Source organism: Bactrocera neohumeralis, unplaced genomic scaffold (genome assembly GCF_024586455.1).
Source record: "Bactrocera neohumeralis isolate Rockhampton unplaced genomic scaffold, APGP_CSIRO_Bneo_wtdbg2-racon-allhic-juicebox.fasta_v2 cluster10, whole genome shotgun sequence".
NCBI lineage: Eukaryota > Metazoa > Arthropoda > Insecta > Diptera > Tephritidae > Bactrocera > Bactrocera neohumeralis.
In genome coordinates this window covers 16,578,783-16,600,882 of record NW_026089623.1, presented here as the reverse complement: position 1 = coordinate 16,600,882, position 22,100 = coordinate 16,578,783, and the positions used below count along the sequence as shown (strand labels likewise).

At 38.1% G+C, this 22,100-nt stretch overlaps 1 protein-coding gene across 6 annotated transcripts in view; it reads left to right on the top strand.

The window, feature by feature from the left end:
- LOC126765304 (probable nuclear hormone receptor HR38) overlaps positions 1–21,473 on the top strand; it is a 51,369-nt gene extending 29,896 nt beyond the window's left edge. For 3 of the 6 annotated variants that reach the window (XM_050483024.1, XM_050483023.1, XM_050483022.1), the window contains exons 2-3: positions 10,301–11,401; positions 14,238–14,765. In XM_050483024.1, the coding sequence (XP_050338981.1) occupies positions 10,537–11,401; positions 14,238–14,266 (894 nt within the window). In that variant the 5' untranslated portion in view covers positions 10,301–10,536 and the 3' untranslated portion in view covers positions 14,267–14,765. Of the gene's footprint in view, positions 1–6,968; positions 6,986–10,300; positions 11,402–14,237; positions 14,766–21,091 lie in introns of those variants that run through there. The other 3 variants (XR_007668334.1, XM_050483025.1, XM_050483026.1) reach the window with 3 other exon arrangements.
- Positions 21,474–22,100: the final 627 nt, after the last annotated feature.

Below are 22,100 nucleotides of genomic sequence, written 5' to 3'. Positions count from 1 at the left end.
ATTGAAAGCTTTCCATAGTTGTGTTCTCAAATTCTTGAGTTCACTGTTCCACCAAGGGGGAGACTTTCTCTTTTTCAAAACTGTTAGCGGAGTAGATTTAATAAAAGTTGTGGTTAAGATTTTTTCCAACTTCTCCACTTCTGAATCTAGTTCCACAGGATTTCTGATACTCTTATTGCCTCCCTTTTGAAGGCATTTTGTTGCTATACTGGTAAATTTCCCCATGCCGTTTTTCTAGGATTCCTGTATGTGAGAGGCGCACTGTACTTCTCGCGGATGCTGAACAGTATCCAGGAGAGATCCGACATGGAAGGCTCATCGGATACCCTCCAGTTATCCACAACGAGACAGTCTGTGTCTGTTGATAGCGTGAGGTCAAGCACTTCCTCCCACCCCGGAAACCTATCCGAGCTTGGGAAAATAAAAGTTGGCTTATTTCCCTTGTTGCAAATACTTAGATTACTATTCAAAATATACTGCCTCCGTTGTTTATACTGGAGCTACCCCATACGGTGTGCCTTGCGCTTGCATCACACCCTATTACGACATCACCCTTCCTGTTCTCCTCTACTAGCCTGGGGAGCGGGGGGGTATGTCTTCGTCATGGGCCAAGTATGCCGAGACCAAGAAGAAGGGCTTTTCCTTCTGTTCCACCTTTACCACTGTGATATCTGCTGTGCTGTAATTAGGACAGAGAAATGCATTTATACTTTTATTGATAAGGATGCATGCCCTAGGTTTACCTCTGTTCCGTGTGTAAAACAGGTTATGGTTGCTGCTGTTTAGCCCTTTAATGGAATCATCATTGACCCAGGGCTCCTGTACTAGGCTGATGTCGATGCCCCTCTCGTTCACGAGGGTTGTCAGATTCGCTGTAGCACTCTTCGAGTGCTGCAGGTTTATCTGTACACATCTAAGGTTGTTATTGGGCATCTCGGGTTTCTTCGATGCCCACATTCCTTAGTAACTGGCTGGCGTCGTCGACCTCTTCCGTGTCGTCTTCGTCAGCCGCTTTGTCGCCTTGGAAAATTTTTAGTCTGGCCTTGCGGATTCCGAAGCTGATTTTGTTGTCAGTCTTTTTCAGAGCCTCAATGGACTCATCACAAATGGCTAGTATTGGCTTGCTTGCTTTTCTCGGTTTTTCCACCTTGATTATCTCCCACTCATCTATATCAGGTATAGATTTGTTGTGCAGCTTAATGCACCTCAGGAGTTTTTTGCCTGGCTCCTCTAGAGGGGATAGCCAAATGCGAGCACGACGTCTTTTCGGAATGTCCCTGGCGGGTATAAGCCTCAATTGGAGGCCTACAAAGGTGTTGCTAATTTTATCAACACTTCACGTCAGGAAATCTAGCGAGGCCTGGTCCGCGCACTTGATGACCCTGTAGCCCCTGAGGGTCTCAGAGGAGTCAAACTCCGGGTGAGGAGCCGCAGGATTGTCGAGTACATAGCTTCGCACCCTACTCGGCAATCTGCCGCCGATCTCCACCCTTCTCTCCTGTATGGTGCTCGGAGAGGAGGAATTTCCATCTATGATGCCCACCTCCAGGCTATCTCTGGATACATCGCAGAAATGCCTTGCCGTTGTTGTGCTGCTGTGTTCACCTTCACTCCGCCTCGGTTTTTGGGCTGAGTTGCGGTTACTTCTGTGATGGAGCGATTTCTTTTCTGAGAAGTGCTCTCTTGTTTGCTCTCTTCTTGAGGTTGTGATTGCTTCCTTTTCAGGTAGCTTTCATATTCCTCTACTACAGATTTAAAGCGCTTTGTTTCAGCCTCATCAACTGGGGTACCGGCTGCCTGGCCTTTGGCTATCTTCCCTGGTATGAAGACTGCCCTCTGGTACCGGTGTTTCCTCAGCTGATTCTGGGATTTCTTGCGCTTCTGTTTGCTCTCTCCTTTAGCCGCCAGTGCACTTTGGTTGGTGCTCATGGCAGCCTTGGAGGTGGACGCTTCCTTTCTTATATCTGAGGTTTTCCCTGCAGTATCTACCGGTATACTTTGGTTAGTATGTCCGGTAGTACTCTTACTCGTCTCCTGGCTGGAGTCAAGTAGATAGTCTTCTTCGGATTCCGTAATAGGATTCTGATAGTTCATGTCCTAAAACGTCGCTGTTGTCGTCAATTTGGTTGTTGTAGTTGATGTTGTTGTTGTTGTTGTGTTATTGCTTTCGTTCATATTTTGGTCCCACGAGTAAACTGGAAAGGGTTGGTCACTCGTCCGCAGAGCCGTTGTGCGGAGAGAAGGCTTTTATACCTCCGACCTCGCCCGGGCATCGGAGGGGACCGTTCGCGATCAGCTATTTATTACCCCCCGCTGACCATTCAGCCCTCGGCACGGGTACCTCGACTCCTTGGCTTAGGGTGGTGTTGGTTCGGGTATAGTCATACTTCCACAATAGGAGATGGGCGTAAAACCTAGGGTTTATTCATCCATATCACTATTGTGGGAATTATGAAGTGTCCCTCTTTGTTTGTAAGATTAGAGTGTGTTTCCTTTGGGATGCACACTTTACTATTACTTATGCCCCTTCGCCACGACAAGGCGACCAACTTCAAAGGAGAAGGTTTCAAATTTTTATCCATTTTTGCATTACGAAATCCAAATATTAGGTATATCGCTGCTAGCGGAAGTTCACTCGATTTCTATAATCTTGCAACCAGTTGCTACAGAATAAGATATTTTAGTTTGTTCATCTAACGGTTGTACGTATTACCTAAAACTAAGTGAGATAGATATCGGGTTTATATATATACTATATATTAAGGTGGGCCAAAAAAAAATTTTTATTTTTTTTTTTCTTAGTTACCATGAAAATCTCATCCGACATGACTAAAATCAAGTTCTGGTAAGATCTGAGCTCTTAATATTGATATTAAGAGGTGCCTCATCGACATTTTCGATTTCCCATATAAATAATACAGGATTTTTTTTTTTTGTTTTGGAGTTTTAATGTACACAAACAAATAATTGGTAAGCGAGTATCAACACTTACTTTTATAGGAAATTTAACGATCTACAAAAAAGGTCTAGAACATTTTTTGGCTGAGTTAACTCATTCAAAGTTATTCGTGGTTAAAGTCCAACAAAAAAGTATAAAAAATGATTTCCACAATTTTTCATCTTATATTACAAATTGATGGCTGAAATCGATAATCATTTAATAAAATCAATTTTTTAAGTACTTAATTTAAACCAAAGCTTTGAACTCTACTCTGTGTGAGTGATGACTTAGAATCCTTAATCGGATGAGATTTTCATGGTAACTAAGAAAAAAAAATAAAAACTTTTTTTGGCCCACCTTACTATATATGCATATATGTAAATGATCAAGATGACGAGAAAAGTTGAAATCCGGTTGACTGTCTCTCTGTCCGTTCGTCCGTGCGTGCAAGCTGTAACTTGAATAAAGATTAAGATATCCTAATCGAACTTGATACTCTGGTTCCTTAGTACTAAAACAACTTCGAGAACCGAACCTAGCTCTTCCTTACATATCTTGACTTTATTTTTAAGATAACTCAAATATTGCTGATATTTATGGTATGCAACTATCTAGAAGTTCAGAAATTTGTATACATAAATACAGGGTGCTTTCCAAAGTAAACAGGACTTTTTGAATCAAGCGCTTTTTCGCATCGTGAAGCCATCTACATATATGTCGACTGATGCGTTAGAATCTGTTATATTTATCGATTGTCTAGTGAGAATTTCATGACACGTCATAGATTAGAAGTGAAGTTAATGCGTCTTAATTGCCAGTATGTTTGTGTTATCGGTGCGAAAATGAAAGAAAATTTTGTTTCAAAATTGGTAAAACTTTTACCGAACCGTTTTAATTGATGAAAAAAAATTATGGCGATGAATACCTATTTCGTAGCAGAGTGCACGAGTGGTTTCAACGTTTTCAAAGTGGTCGTGAGTACATAAATGACGATCAAAATCCGTAATCACCGGAAATTTCATCAAAACTGTGCGTGAATTCATCAAAACTCAGCCGAAATCATCATTGAAATTCATGGAAATGGAATTGAACATCGATATATCACATGTTGACCGAACATTTGGGCTTACGAAAGGTGTGTGCACGGTTTGTTCCGCACAAATTGACTGACGACCATAAATTGCTCAGATCGATCGACGCTTGTGACCGATTATTTGACCAAAAATCACATATTAACCATTAACCACTCTCTATATTCACCTCATATGGCACCGTGCGACTTCTTCCTTTTCGGAAAAACGCATTTGCGTTATGCAGACGTAGAGGCTATTCAAAAGGCTTATCGGTCATATAGGCCAACGAGCTAAAAATCTCGTTCGACATGCTTTTGGACCGTGCAAAAAGCTGTATTTAAGCAGAAGAAGAATAAAATAAATTGATTTTGCCGAAAAGACCATTTGTTCTGTTTTTTTTAAGTCATGTTTACTTTGGAGAGCACCTTATATATGGATTGTGTATTGGAGCTAGGGAAAATATTCGTACGATTTCATTATTTTTTGTCGCAAGCGTGTACGAAAAAGTGCGGCAGCTAACGGAAGGTTTCAAGATCGGAGCATACCTTTGTAGAACCACAAGAACCTCTCGATCTAGTCACCGATGCTAGGAGCATGCTAAAATTACGGAGGGAACATTTTTCCAGCCTTCTGAATGGCAGGAGAGTCGAACCCGATTCTCCCATCGATGACGATGGAGCAGAAATTCTATTGCCCGACCATGAAGAAGTTCGAATAGCAATTACCGGTCTGATTAGGAGAATGCATTAGCTTCTTTGTAAAATATGGTCTAACGAAAGCATGCCCAACGATTGGAATTTAAGTGTGCTCTGCCCACACCATAAAAAGGAGACCCCACAATCTGCGCCAACTGCCGTGATATAAGCCTCCTCAACATCACGTATGAGGTTCTATCGAACATATTGTGCGAAAGATGTGGCTTTAGACCTGGCAAATCAACAACCGACCAGATATTCACCATGCGTCAAATTTTGGAAAAGACCGGTGAAAAGAAAATCGACACACACCACTTCTTCGTCGATTTCAAAGCTGCTTTTGACAGCACAAAAAGGAGACGAGTCCCTATCATGCGACTTCTTCAATCTGCTGCTGGAGAAAATAATTCGAGCTGCAGAACTTAATCAAGCAGTTACAATCTTTTATAAGAGTGTACAGCTGCTGGCTTATTACGATGGTATTGATATCATCGGCCTCAACACCCGCGTCGTCAGCTCCGCTTTCTCCAGACTGGACATGGAAGCAAAGCAAATGGGTCTAGCAGTGAACGAGGGCAAGACGAAATATCTCCTGTCATCAAACAACCAGTCATTACACTAGCGAATTGGCTCTGACGTCACTGGTGACAGTCATAACTTTGAAGTCGTAGATAATTTCGTCTATTTTGGAACCAGTGTAAACACGGACTGAGTAGGTAGTTGAGAAGTAAAGTCCTCTCTCGACGAACAAAACCCAAATCTATAAGTCACTCATAATTCCCATCCTGCTATATGGTGCAGAGGCTTGGACGATGACAACAACTGATGAGTCGATGTTGCGAGTTTTCGACAGAAAAGTTCTGCGAATGATTTATGGTCCTTTGCGCGTTGGCCAAGGCGAATATTGCATTTGAAGGAACGATGAGCTGTATGATATATGTATCGGGTGATTTTTTTGAGGTTAGGATTTTCATGCATTAGTATTTGACAGATCACGTGGGATTTCAGACATGGTGTCAAAGAGAAAGATGCTCAGTATGCTTTGACATTTCATCATGAATAGACTTACTAACGAGCAACGCTTGCAAATCATTGAATTTTATTACCAAAATCAGTGTTCGGTTCGAAATGTGTTTCGCGCTTTACGTCCGATTTATGGTCTACATAATCGACCAAGTGAGCAAACAATTAATGCGATTGTGACCAAGTTTCGCACTCAGTTTACTTTATTGGACATTAAACCAACCACACGAATGCGTACAGTGCGTACAGAAGAGAATATTGCGTCTGTTTTTGAGAGTGTGGCCGAAGACCGTGAAATGTCGATTCGTCGCCGTTCGCAGCAATTGGGTTTGTGTTATTCGACCACATGGAAGATTTTACGCAAAGATCTTGGTGTAAAACCGTATAAAATACAGCTCGTGCAAGAACTGAAGCCGAACGATCTGCCACAACGTCGAATTTTCAGTGAATGGGCCCTAGAAAAGTTGGCAGAAAATCCGCTTTTTTATCGACAAATTTTGTTCAGCGATGAGGCTCATTTCTGGTTGAATGGCTACGTAAATAAGCAAAATTGCCGCATTTGGGGTGAAGAGCAACCAGAAGCCGTTCAAGAACTGCCCATGCATCCCGAAAAATGCACTGTTTGGTGTGGTTTGTACGCTGGTGGAATCATTGGACCGTATTTTTTCAAAGATGCTGTTGGACGCAACGTTACGGTGAATGGCGATCGCTATCGTTCGATGCTAACAAACTTTTTGTTGCCAAAAATGGAAGAACTGAACTTGGTTGACATGTGGTTTCAACAAGATGGCGCTACATGCCACACAGCTCGCGATTCTATGGCCATTTTGAGGGAAAACTTCGGAGAACAATTCATCTCAAGAAATGGACCCGTAAGTTGGCCACCAAGATCATGCGATTTAACGCCTTTAGACTATTTTTTGTGGGGCTACGTCAAGTCTAAAGTCTACAGAAATAAGCCAGCAACTATTCCAGCTTTGGAAGACAACATTTCCGAAGAAATTCGGGCTATTCCGGCCGAAATGCTCGAAAAAGTTGCCCAAAATTGGACTTTCCGAATGGACCACCTAAGACGCAGCCGCGGTCAACATTTAAATGAAATTATCTTCAAAAAGTAAATGTCATGAACCAATCTAACGTTTCAAATAAAGAACCGATGAGATTTTGCAAATTTTATGCGTTTTTTTTTAAAAAGTTATCAAGCTCTTAAAAAATCACCCGATATATGACGACATTGACATAGTTCAATTAAGGTTAGGAGTAGTTAGAATTTAAAAAAAAATATTTTTTTTTTTTGCATTTTCGTTAAAATTTCACGTTGATCCGATAATTAGTTTTTAAGTTATTCGAGAAATAACAAAGAGAGCTCGGGCACTTCAAAGCGCTAGTGTGAAACTTTAAACACATTTTTCTCAAAACTATATTTTTTGAACCGGTGACAACTGTAACTCGAAAACCGTTCAGTAGATTTTAATGAAATTTATACAGCTTTTGGAATACATAATAAACTTGGGTCTGATCGAAGGATTTTTTTTTTTGGAAAATTTCGATTTTGTAAGACCAATTAACTTGCAAAAATTTAGAAAAAAATTTCCTGAGGCCGCCATTTTGTTAATTTTGAAAAAAAAAATCCTTCGATCAGGCCCAGGATTATCTATTTATAAAACTAATTTTCTCCTCGCGTAAGCGATGTCTACGTCAGTAAAGAAGAAGAAGCGAATAAAGTAACATATCTTGGTATTCACGTAAAAAGATGACTTACGTGGAGAAAACACATGGCGATTAAAATAACTTGCATGAAGATAAGAGCTGCCAATCTAAATTGGCTTTTAAATACCAAACTTAGCCTAGACAGCAAAGTGCTTTTATATAATGCGGTCATAAAACCGATTTGGATGTATAGCATTCAACTGTGGTGTACGATCTGTGCAAAAAATTATTGATTTAATACAAAGGTTCCAATCAAAATTACTTAGAACAGTCAGGTGATCACCTTGGTAGATGCTTAATGAAAATATCCATAAAGATCTTGATATTCCTATGGTTAAGAAAGAAGTAGAGGACAGTAGAATTAAATATATATCTAAACTCCAGATCACCCAAGCCCTTTGGCTAATGCTTTGGTACATTCCTACGATCAAAGACGCCTTAAAAGAAGATATATGCCTACGTACTAAAGAGCAACGTATCACCAAAGCAGATACTTGCTAGAGTTTGTCTAGTTTTTAAATATATTTAAGATTTTATAACTTAGTGCTAGGCTTTTAAAACAAAAAGCAAATTCAATAAATAATAATAAATCTATGTCATAAAACAGCACTGTGCGGAACCATTATATTTATTCTCTCACGACGTTTTCTTACAGAGTAACACGGATTTGGTCACGTAAAGGTTGCTTGAATCACTTAATTGTAATCGAGTTGGAATCCTCATAGTCCTAATATTAAATTTTTTTGAACTTCCGGTTGGTTCTATACCGTTCTTATCGGTTAATACCGTAAGAAATCTTATTATAATTCTGAAAGAAACTATTTCTAACAAGTATGCAAGGGCTAAGTTTGGGTGCTACAGAACAAAGCCAGGGAAGTAAATAAATAAAATACGTCAATCAGAGGATCGGAATTTAACAGTTTTACATATGCAGACATATAATCTATATAACTCATACATTGACCGACAACTTCGGCATTAGATTTGTTAGAAAAACAAAAATCCCAACCAGATTTTATCTACCATATTAACTATTATCCTGCCACATACTAAAAAAATGTTCCCTGGGTTTCATTAAGGTTCCTCGTATACAAACACTAATTATATGAAACAAAGTGTACCGAGTGTTCAAAAATCTTGATATTCGTTATATGGGGGTTAGGTCAAGTTCACGCCCAATTGCATCTATTTTAGGCACAAAAATATATTGTTATGAGTAAAACATGTTCTGTGATTTTCATTAAGATATACTCAAATATTGACCAATATATCCAGCATCACTTGGAAGTCGAAAATCTTTATATTAGGTATATGCGGGCTCATAGAAGTATAATCCCTATTCAACTCATTTTTGATACACAGAATTACTATTGTCAGAACAGGATTCTTTCTGAATTTCAGTTGTATATTTCACATATTGACAGATATTTTCGTCAAAAGTCAACTATAGATACTGGGATCCGCATATTCGTTACCTAGGGGCATGAACAGTTTTAGCTGATACACAGAATAACTATTGTCAGAACAGGATACTCTCTGAATTTCAGTTGTATATTTCACATATTGACCGATATTTTCGTCAAAAGTCAGCTGTCAATTAAAAAGGCAATAAATTCGGTTTGGAAAATTATTTTTATTTATTTTAAAGTACAAAATGTGTGAAAATAATCATAAATTCAGGGTCAATTCACTATTGCTCGATATGACCACCTTTTGCCTTAACTATGGCCTTGAGACGGTCAAAAAACGAATCGCAAGCTGCCCGAATGTGACTTGCCGGTATATTGGCCCACTCACGGACAAAGGCTCTCTTCAGCATCTCGAGACTGGTGTATTTTTTACTTCGGACCTTGCTCTATAAAATGGCCCAGAGAGAATAATCTCTCTCTGGTCGTAATGAAGTTCGGAACGTTGTTTTTCAGCCATTCTTAGTTCACTCGCGCTTTGTGAGACGGTGCTGAGTCTTGTTGAAACGTCCATGGTTTGCGACTGAAATGTTTGTTTGCCCACGGCTTCAAAGCAGCCTCCAGAATACTTTCCCGATTATACGTCGCATTTACTTCGACGCCAGGCTCGATGAAAACAATTGGAGAGCGCCCATCTGCGGTGCTGCCTCCTGGTGGCCAACCGATGACTTAGATTCTTGTATGAACGGTCGGTCAAGTAAACCCTATCGTTTTGAGAGTTTACGAATTGCTCAATTGGAAAAGTTTTTTCGTCAGAAAACACAACGTTCGGAAGCAACTGTTTCGCTCTCTCAAGTCTAACTTGTTGCTGCTTCGGTGTGAGATCATGGGCCTTTTGGAACTTTTAAGGCTTAATCTTGAGCTCATTTTTCAAAATGCGTTGGATGCTGCGGTCGGATGTTTTCAGTTCTTTAGCCATTTGATTGGCACTTCATCGTGGATTTCGCTCAAGACGCTTCTTTACTTTCCGAACCATCTCACGTGACGATGCAGTCTTTTCCATGGCGTTTTGCGATGCTACCAGTATCATTGTAACGAGTGATGGTGTGATAAATAAAAACTTTATTCACATTAAGGTGTCTGAGCTCACGAACAATTGCTGGCTGTGATTTTCCAGCTATTTCGTTTGAATTCCATCGCTGATCACTTCTTTTTGCATTCACTTTTGGCAAAACGCTTTTGTACACTTGTGATCAATACTCCGAACTGTCATTCAGCAAATTTATAAACAGCTGATTCTAGGGCGACAGCTGCGCGAAGGGTCTGAAGTTGGTTACACTTCGAGTGCCCTGTACCATGTAACATTTATGTTATTTTAACTTAATTTATTTTTAATTTTTAAGTTTTATAGTAGTAATCAATTGTTTTCAACGATTTTTCCTTTTTTTACAGAAAAATATACATGTAAGTAAGTGTGTTATCTGGATTAATGCATACCACACATTACTTCTTTGGAAAGTAGTACTTATATACGAACAACAACATCGTGACTGTTGCATGATTTGTGTGTATTTGGCATCTGCACAGGGCATCCGTAATTATATGTACACACATATGTATATATATTGAAAGTACTGGGTTGCTGTGAAACAAACAGCTGTCTTCTTATATAAGCAAATCAAAAATAAATGTCACAAATTCAAAATATATGTAATTACTCCTCTTCACTTGCATCTTCCTTCAATAAGAATATAGAAAAACGATCTCGCACAATCAGCCAAGAATCATTGCAAGAATGTGCAGTGTGTGGAGACATAGCGGTTTGTCAGCACTATGGTGTAAGAACCTGTGAGGGGTGTAAGGGATTTTTTAAACGAACAGTACAAAAAAAATCAAAATATGTTTGTCTATCGAATCAGTCATGTCCTGTTGATAGACGTCGACGTAATAGATGCCAGTTTTGTCGCTTCCAAAAATGTTTGGGAGTAGGCATGGTAAAGGAGGTAGTTCGAACCGATTCACTTAGAGGACGTCGCGGAAGACTACCAACGAAACAGAAGGACAATGACTATTTTGGCATATATCACAATTTATCATTAATATCAACACTAGTTAATAGTCATAAGGATACAACACCCGATATGTCTTGTTTGGACTATGCAACATATTCAGAACCGCCATATATAAGCTCGCCACTCATCGTAAGAGAATCAGAAAATGTTCGAAAATTTTACCTAATATTGAACAGCTCAGTAAAAAGGATTGAGCAGTTTATTTATAGAATACCCGGCTTCAGTGAATTGTGTGAAGCCGATCAGGAATTGCTTTTTCAATCAGCTTCATTAGAAATGTTTGTTTTGAGATTATCATATCGTACCAATTCCAACGACTCGAATATAATTTTTTGTAATGGTATGATAATGCATAAGACTCAATGTGAAAGAGTTTTTGGAGATTGGCTCTTTAACATTTTGGAGTTTAGTAAACAATTAAAAAACTTAGAGATGGATATTACTTCTTTCGTCTGTTTATGTGCACTCGCTGTTATGACAGGTAAGCAAGTTAAATATATAATAGATTTTACATCTAATTAAGTTAGCCAAATACTTTTTGAGTCACTTCGTTCACATTAGACCAAGGCTTACTTAAGTTAAGGTATACATTTGCTAACTATTTGCATAACACGATAACTATGTTAATAATGAAATACAATGAAAGCTCTCCTCGCGGACAGCTCTCTTAAGCGGACAAATTTTTTGGTCCCAAAATGCTTGCCTTGTTTCAGGAAGGAATCATGCTCCCTTAAGCGAACGTTCCTTGGACGGACGCGGACACTTTTTTATTACGAAACCTCTCCCATGAGTGGACAACTCTCTTTTCAACTTCACCATTTGTTTTCCTTTGTCCTGTATTTAAATCATTGGTCGGCAAACGCATACAACCATAATTTAGAGTTTGTGTGGGTGAGTTGATCTCTTCCCTCTCCCAAATTGATATACAGTTTTCTCATAACTATGTACAAATTTATAAACAAGCATAGAAGAAAGCATATCCCCAAACTTCATCAAACATTTTGCTTTTCACTGTCGTGGGTAGCAACATCCGTCAGACAAGTTATGTGCGTTATAGTCTAGCCAGTGAGAATTCACGACATTTGGATTTTTGCCGTGGAAACGTGTCAGCTGATTGCTCTCTCACAACGCAGGGTTGCCAATATCGATACACTGTAGTAATCATCAACTTTTATAATTCAATCTGTTCAATATGTTTCAATATGTTTGAAATTTTCATAAAATAACTCAAAATAGAGTCGAATGCTATTATTTATAAATATATAAACTATTTTTGATAGTTTGTTTTCAGTTTTGGTATTTTATATTGTAAAAAATTGTAATTGAAAACAAAGATGTGCTCAAAACTATATATGCGCATTGAGCAATGGCAACATTGTTCAAATGTAAACAAACAGAGATGGCTGATTTCTGCGTTTTTACCACGTCTTTGACTGTGCACACATTTTGCCGATAAGGAAGGAAAAGGAAGGAAGGGAGTAGCGTTTTTGACTGGCTAGCCTTTTAAGCTGTGATTCCCCGTATTTTGTTCATAGACAAAAAATGTCGCAGCTACTGCGATTAACCGTTACTTTAGAAATGGGTTTTTTATGCCGTACTATTTTGATAAACATTGGTTGAAAACGATCACTTGTGTGTAACTATTAATTGGAATAGCATCGCTGTATGTACTCTCCTTAAAAAAAATGGAAATAATAAATTTCCAGGAAAACGAAAAAATTTCTGTTCGAGATATTGCAAAGAGGTTCAGCAGAACACATAGAATACACAATATTCTCCGCATCAGATGGATGACTTCAGAAGTGGTGAACTAGACATAACGTCCCATTTAAATGCCTATCGGGAGAAGTTGCTGATGTTACTCCAGAAAATGTAAATCAATTCAGAGAAAAACTCTCTTCTTTGCTGAGTCAGTACAGACCTGAAGATGTGTGTGAAGGAAATCTCGCAAGAGGAGTATCCTTTTATTTTTAGATAATGCCGCATGGATACAGCTAAATCCGCATCTGAATTATCAAAAAAATATATAAAATATACTTGATGCTCAGTGTTTTATTAAAGCTTCTTGGGAATTGAAGCGTTAAACATAGAAAACTGCTTCCGAAAATCTGGATTTATACAAAATTCTAATGTCGAACTGTTTGAGCTTAAGGATGATATTCCATCAGCAACGCTCTTTAATTTAAATGAAACTGCATAACTTAGTGACTTTATATTAGAAGATTATTTAAATAATGATGACGTTGTACTATACACAGAAAATGACAGTATTGAAATTGAATATGAAGGCGTTACTAATACTGGTAAGGATTTACGTGATTCTGATGAGGAGGTAGCTGTGGAAGATTGGGATCTAATAAATAATTATCATGAAGCATTCAAATAAATTTCTCGCTTGAAAATGTTTGCTAAAGTGGATGTTGTTACATCTTTGGAGATTCATCTTATTGAAAATGAGAAAAAATTGAAGCAAAGCAATCAACAATCCGTCAATTTTTCCAGCAACAAAACTAATTTTTAAATTTTGGATATGTACTTATGTATGTATATCTAATACTAATATATTTAACTTATGAATCTGAAGGGAAGAATTTAGTATACCGTCCCAGAATTTCAAGGATAAAAAGGATATGGTTGGATAGAGGAGATTATCCTGGTCAAGGATATATATAGTTGTAGCCGCAGGAAGCTCATAGTTTTCGAGATATTCGCGTTTAAAGTTGAAAATTTGCAATATTTTAATTACATGTTTTCGATATATAAAATTAATTTTGCACTTATATTTCTCACTTTTATATCCACTAACACTTCACAAATTCATTTGTACACATTTATTTTATATAATATATTCCAAAAATAGCTTTTAATATACATTTAAATTATTGTTGAATTGTGATTATTTAAGAATAACAAATGAATTACAAATTGTCAAATAATCAGTGTTAACATACTAAAATATTTTACAACACGGTACACGGTAAAGCCGACCCAATCTGAATTTCTTATACTTGAATATTTTACTTCAGTAATAAAAAACTATTAATGATTTGTTTTGAAATGTATTAACATATTTATTTCCTTAATGGAGGAAACATTCTACATATTTGGTTATTTTTTAATGTTTCTTAAAACTCTCAATTGGGCGGACATCTCCCTTAGGCGGGAATAATCGCTGCGACCGTCTGTGTCCGCTTAAGAGAGCTTTTAATGTATGTTTACATGTCGTGATATGAAATTATTGTCAATATTGGTTTTGAATTAATTCGCCACGTTAAAGGTGTTGTTTCCGTCTTTTTGTTTATTTTATGCTCGCTAAGTGCCAGGTCACAAGCGGACTATTTTGTAGACCAACTCGGTTGTTTTCTGGGCGAAGGGACGACGAGGATTGACGAAAGGACCGTGCTCGGGTGGCACGCTTTGCGTTCTTGTTCCTAACAGATCGCTGCTACGTAATTCAGCACTCCTTTTCATTTTGAATAAATAGTGAATAACGAATACAAATAAGACACTTCTGTTGGGTCACCCAACGTTACACCCTATTAGTTATTAATTAATTTAAGTTTAGTTACTCATAAGAGAACAGACTCAATTGTAATAACAAACTAAGGTATTATAAATTGTACGTGCATAATGCTCCTACATAACTTATTTGTATATACACACTTATGCATGTCTACATATGTTCCCAACAACATAACAGCGAGAGTTTTCGTCACTCCTTTTGTGTGACTCTTTCGCATGTGCAAGCATATGGACATCCATCGAAAATATTAGCATAAGTCTAATCATTGTACCTAATTACATTTTTTTCATTAAAAAATATAGTCTACTGATGACCACCAAGACGACAAGTTTTCATTTTCTCGTTCTTCCTTCAATTTAAATACACAGCCCAATTTCTCAGTTAAATCATTGTTGTTTCGTTGAACTAACGCGGTTGGGAAGAACTCTTCCTGATCCTACATTTTTTGGCGTCCAACGTGGGGCTAGTGTTTTAAATTGATTTAAATCGATTAAATTAAATAAAAAGTGTAATTTAATTTAGTAAAAAAAATTTGTACCCGGCTATCTAACGTAAGTCTATCGTGATTCGTGCTCATAGTGGTCATCAAAAGGCTCGCGCATAATAATCATCATCATCATTATCGCTGGAGGATCGCATCGTTGTACAACTTAGTTGGACATTTCTTCGCAATAAGTTGCAGAGGCTTGGATAAAAGTCATTGTAATACATACAAAATACAGTAATACCTTACTGTTAGACCTAAATCAGTTACACACCGCTGCTATGCGCTGCTCAGAATTGAACGCCGTCGCTTCTGCCAATTCTGCCATCGTTGCTGTTCGTTGCCACTGCGAACGTCTGTCGTCTCTCGCACTACACTGCAAATACTTGATTCGCTGTCGCTGCTACTGCCCGCTGCTCCTGTTCGCTGCTTAGCTATCAACATCGCTGATACGCTAATACGTCGCTTGTATGTGATCCCGCATCACATTGCATCACTGCCGCTGCACTTGCAATTCTTTCGTCGCTCTTATTTGGTCACACCATCGCTACCGCTTACTCGCATTTCGCTGCAGTTTCCAACATATTCGTTTATACCCATCGAACCATTTGAGCGGGATTCTAGATTCAAAGAAATCTAATCGCAAGTATAAAACTATTTAAATTATACTCATTCGTCGTTATATCGCAAACTTTATATCGTTTTCTAACAAACGTACAATTTATTTTTGGATTTTTTTTTGTAAATTGTTGAACATTTTAAATATGTCTTTGGAAGAACTCAAACAACAACGGGCTAATATTAAGAAAAATATTTCTCGCATAAAAAACATTGTCGAGGCCAGTCTACGGCCAGGTGCTAAAATACTTTCAAATGCCGACTTGGTATTCTGCAATCTTACTTCAAAAATGTGTTGTCTACACAGACGGAAATTGAAAGGATAGATAATGAGGATTGCTTTCGCAGAGATGTTGAAGAGCTGTATATAACCACAAAGTTAATTATTCAGTCTCAAGTTACCGAGAATTCCAACACCACACTCTCAGACACCACTTGCGTAATGCAGGCAGGATTGAAGTTGCCCAAACTCAAACTTCCTACTCTGAATATCAAAACTTCATAACTTCCTTTCAGCAAATTATTGATCGAGAATATAGCTTATCTAACATAGAGAAATTTAATCATCTACGCAACTGTCTCAATGGACCGGCATTAGAAATTATTGACGCCTTTCAAGTTTCCAATGAAAACTATTTGAAGGCATTAGAGAAACTCAAAACTCGATATGACAACCCAACTCTCATATTTTTAGAAAATATTTCCTCTTTATTTGAGCTTTCGTCTATTTCTAAGCCTAATGGCGCTCAGTTGAGAAGTTTAATTGATAAGGCATCTGCAATTTACGGCTCGTTATTGTCATTGGGAACTGAAAGCCAAATTTCACAAGCTATGCTTATTTATTTAGTTTCACAGAAGGCAGATAAAGAAACCAATCGTAAATGGAAAGAGTCTCTGGACTTTAAAACTTTGCCGAGCTGGGAAAATTGCACCCACATTTTGGAGAGACATTGCCAATACCTCGACTCAATTGATAACGCTCACACCGATGGATATGTACACCAAAGCACTATCAACACGCATAAAGCAAACCCTTTACGTAAAGGCAATTCGTTTTCTTGTTCCAGCTCATGTTGTTCGGTGTGTTCCAGCAACAATCATAAAATACACAACTGCGACCGTTTTAAGGCACTTAGTGTGTCGCATCGCTTTGACCATGCAAAAAAGATGGGTCTCTGTATTAACTGCTTATGAAGGGGACATCAGTTATCGAACTGCGCTTCAACTCATAAGTGTAAGATTTGTTGTCGTCAACACCATACTTTGTTACATCGAAGGAATACGCCAGATTCGTCAAATTCTACTTCGACATCCGCTGTTCATACACACATGGACAACTCGTCATCATTTGACCATATCATCCTCGCCACAGCAGAGGTTCTAGTGCGTGACGTTTCCGGAAACTATAATCTTGGCCGACCTTTGCTGGATTCTTGCTCACAAGTTAATTTCATAACTGAAGAATTTTCACAAAAACTGATGTTCCACGTAGCAAACACAACATAGAGATTGAAAGTATTGGTAAGTCCTCTACCAATATCAAGTATAAAACTTCCACAAATATTAAATCGCAAGCAAAAAGCTTGGAGTTACCTCTCGATTTTTGCATTACTTCGCACATCGCCTATCATCCAAAACCGGAAATAGATACATCTACTTGGCATATTCCTCCAAATATTATACTTGCTGATCATCAATTTAATAAATCGAGGAAAATTGATTTACTCTTGGGGACAGAGAGAGTCTTTAGTTTACTTTCTGTAGGACAAATCAAACTTGGTAATAATCTTCCGATTTTATAGAAAACGTTATTAGGATGGGTCGTTTCGGGACGCTGTCGAGCAAACACTAACGCGCTTAATGCCAAGTGCTTGTTTGCTTGTGAGGAGCCTATAGATTTAAAATTGGAAAAACTGTGGCAAATTGAAGAAATTGAAACAAAGCCGAATGTGTGGACACTTGAACAGCACAGCTGTGAAAGGTTATATAATGACACCGTATTTCGAAGTCCCAACGGTAGGATCATAGTGAACATCCCTTTCAAAGATGACCCTTCTTGCTTGGGTGAATCTTATAATACAGCTTTGCGACGATTTAATGCGATAGAACGCCGATTGCAACAGTCCCCTATGCTCAAGAAAGAATACGTAGCCTTCATTGATGAATATGAGAGTCTAGGCCACATGGAAGTACAGCCCAATATTGCGATTTGAAACCAAATTGCACTACAACGAAATAGAGAGTTGTATTCGATGCATCTTGTCGAACAATTACGCAATAATCGATAAATGACATTCAAATGGTTGGACCTACAATTCAAAGCGAACTTGTAATTACCTTGCTTCGTTTTCATTTACATCGCTTCGCTCTTACTGCAGACATCGTTAAAATGTATAGGCAGATACTAATCAATGAGGATCATCGGAGGTACCAATACATTTTGTGGCGGAGTTCGCCTCAAAAGAATATTCAGACATTTCAGCTCAAAACTGTCACCTACGGAATGGGAGCCGCACCCTATCTTTCTGTGCGTAGTCTACACTACCTCGCGGATCAATATCTGTCGCAATTTGTCGTTGGGTCAGATGTCGTCAAGTCATCAGTCTACGTCGACGATCTGATGTGTGGAGCTGACTCACTTGCGGAGCTATCAAGGATAAAACATGAGGTAACAGAGTTGCTTAAATTAGGAGGATTTGAACTGTCAAAATGGCATTCCAACCACCAAGGTTTCAGAGTCGCAAAAATTAAGTCTTCAATTTCTAATTACAATTTCGATACGTTTCTTTGGACAGATTCGCAAATTGTTCTTCATTGGATTCAAATGCACTCGAGTACTCTTTCAACCTTTGTTGGGAATAGAGTATCGGAGATTCAGGATTTGACTGCGGATGCTTGTTGGAGGCATGTGCCAACGAAAAGCAATCCAGCAGACATTGTTTCCAGAGGAAGCACACCATTAGAACTCACAACTTCAATTTGGTTTAATGGACCTGAATTTCTATATGAAAAAAAAAATGGCCTAATGGAAAAAGTAACGACATTGACATGGAAATTGTTAATGCAGAAATGCGTAAATCAGTATTTAACATAATTATAAACAATAATTATCTTCTTGAAACGCTTGACAGGTACAGTACTCATACTAGGGAAGTGCGGATTATCTCATGGATGCTACGTTAAGACTTAAAAAGATAACACGAAAATGGTGGATGGACCACTTACTCCTGATGAACTACATCGCGCTTTGCTATGCATTGTTTGGAACGTTCAACAACAGCATTACGCTGCCGACATTCGATTGTTGCAGCGAAGTTCAATGACAAATGGTTTACTACGAAATTTGAATCCGTTCTTGGAAACAACTCTAGGATTTGAACTACTGAAGGTTGGAGGAAGGCTTGAACTGGCCAATCTTTCAGAAAGCCAGAAACATCCTATTCTACTACCAAGTAAATGTGGATTTGTTACGCGATATGTTCGATATCTACATATTAAAAACTGCCATGCCGGACCTAAAGCGCTGGTGGCTTTAATTCGTTTACAATTCTGGATCGTCAATGCTCGTGATCTCACTGGACGTATTGTCCGATCATGTATTCATTGTGTGCGTTACAAACCGAAATTTCTTCAACATATGATGGGTAATCTTCCTGTTGAGCGGTTAACACCAACACGCCCATTCTCTCGTTGCGGCGTCGATTTCTGTGGACCTGTCAACATCTATCTTCGCATCAGGGGCAAAATACCCTATAAAGCTTATGTTGCCATATTTGTTTTCTTCGCGACAAAGGCTGTCCACATCGAAGTCGTTTCTGACTTGTCTACGGATGCATTTTTGGCATCACTCAAACGAACGATTGGAAGAAGAGGTTTTCCATCAGATATTTATTCTGATAATGCAACTAATTTCGTCGGAGCTTGCAGCAAACTTTCAGAACTGAAAGCCTTTCTTTTTAAGAAGGAAGCCAAAGATGTCATCACAAATTATTGCGCTAATCATTTTATCAATTTTCATTTTATCCCTCCTAGGGCACCTCACTTTGGTGGCATTTGGCAGGCCGCAGTTAAATCAGCCAAGGGCATTTGAATCGTAGCGTTATGAATACCAAGTTAACATACGAGGAACTCACTAAAGCTTTAGTAGAAATAGAAGCAGTTCTAAATTCTCGGCCTCTAGCACTTTCGTCTGACCCTAGCGACTACGAAGCTTTGACTCCAGGTCACTTCTTAACTGGTAGTGCGTTAAAGAGTCTTCCGGAGCGAACAGTAGCTGACAACGTCAATCAAGTCAACAGATGGAATCAAATAACTGCCGTCAAACAAATATTTAGGAAACGTTGGTCACACGACTATATAAGCGATCTGCAAGCGAGAACAAAGTGGAACACTGACCATGGAAATGTTGTTAAGAACGCAATTGTTCTTATACATGAGGACAATGTACCACCGCAACGATGGCTAATTGGTCGTGTCATAGATGCTATCCCAGGAAAGGATGCACGAGTCAGAGTGGTTGATGTGCGAACTTCAAAGGGTATAATTCGTCGCCCAATCCACAAAATTGCAGTTTTACCTGTTTGAAAGTCCTTTCAACGGGGCCGGGATGTTGGGTCACCTAACGTTACACCCTATTAGTTATTAAGTTATTTTAAGTTTAGTTACTTATAAGAGTACAGACTCAATTGTAATAACAAACAAGAAAAAACGTTAACTTCGGCTGCACCGAAGCTAATATACCCTTCACATGTGCATTTTAGTAACTATGTGTTCAGTTTGTATGGAAGCTATGTGCTATAGTAATCCGATCTGAAAATTTTTTTCGGAGATTACATTGTTGCCTTAGAAAATAATCTGTACCAAATTTAGTGAAGATACATTGTCAAATGTGAAAGTTTTCCATACAAGAACTTGATTCCGATCGTTCAGTTAGTATGGTAGGTGTATGCTATAGTTAACCGATCTGAACAATTTCTTCGGAGATTACATTGTTGCCTTAGAAAATAATCTGTACCAAATTTGGTGAAAATACATCGTCAAATGTGAAAGTTTTCCATACAAGAACTTGATTCCGATCGTTCAGTTTGTATGGTAGCTGTATGCTATAGTTAACCGATCTTAACAATTTCTTTGGATATTACATTGTTGCCTTAGAAAATAATCTGTGCCAAATTTGGTGAAGATACATTGTCAAATGTTGTCAAAAGTTTTCCATACAAGAACTTGATTCCGATCGTTCAGTTTATATGGCAGCTATATGTTATGGTGGTCCGATATCGGCCCTTCCGACAAATGAGCAGCTTCTTGAAGAGAAAATGACATTTGCAAAATTTCAAAAGGATATCTTAAAAACTGAGGGACTAGTTCGTATATATACAGACGGACGGACGGACGGACGGACAGACAGACAGACGGACATGGTTAAATCGACTCAGCTCAACATACTTATCATTTATATATATACTTTATAGGGTCTCCGACGATTCTTTCTGGGTGTTACAAACATCGTGACAAACTTAATATACCCTGTTCAGGGTATAACTAAGGCATTATAAATTGTACGTGCATAATGCTCCCACATAACTCATTTGTATATACACACGTATGTCTACATACATATGTTCCCAACAACATAACAGCGAGAGTTTTTGTCACTCATCCATCGAAAATATTAGCATAAGTCTAATCATTGTACCTAATTACATTTTTTACATTAAATAATATAGTCTACTGTTGACCACCAAGACGACAAGTTTTCATTTTCTCGTTCTTCCTTCAATTTAATTACACTGCCCAATTGCTCAGTTAAATCATTGTTGTTTCGTTGAACTAACGCGGTTGGGAAAAACTCTTCCTGATCTTACAATTTCAATATGTAATTCAAATATTTAATAGCATTTAGTAGTATTAAATGAAATAATATATATAAACTAGTCCTAATAAAAACGAAATTTCCATAAAAATATTAAAAAGCTTTAACATATATATAAAACAAGAAATGTAAACAAAAAAAATAGGCGTGTCATGAAGACACGCGATAGAAGTGAAACTGAATGATTGGATCTGCAAGGATTATTTAATTTTCTATGTTTAGAGGGAGAGGAATCGTTTTAATCAGGTGTCAAACACTTCTTGATAGTAAGGGATTACTTCTGAATTCTGGAAATTTTTGTTGAATACGAATTTCATTTTCAACGGATAGAGTCTTCAAGTCATTTTTAAACCATAATCTATCACATACACAACACGTAAAACCGAATGGATTATTTATAAAATCACGGTGAAAGTTCTTATGTCCAGTTTTAAACTTATTAAAGTCTGAATATTGTAATCGATCACCACTATGTACATCACAATCAGGAGGAGGATGAGTCGAAGTCGTTGCTAATAGTTCATTCTCTGGATTATTTACACTATCGTCCACACTGTCACGTAAGAGGTTAGCACGTGTTTGCCTCCGTTCCCTGCTATCTCGTTCAATTTCAGTTCTACTTTTTTTCCGTTTTCTATTCTGATCAATTCCTTCACTCGCCCGTTTTTTCTCCCGCCACGTTT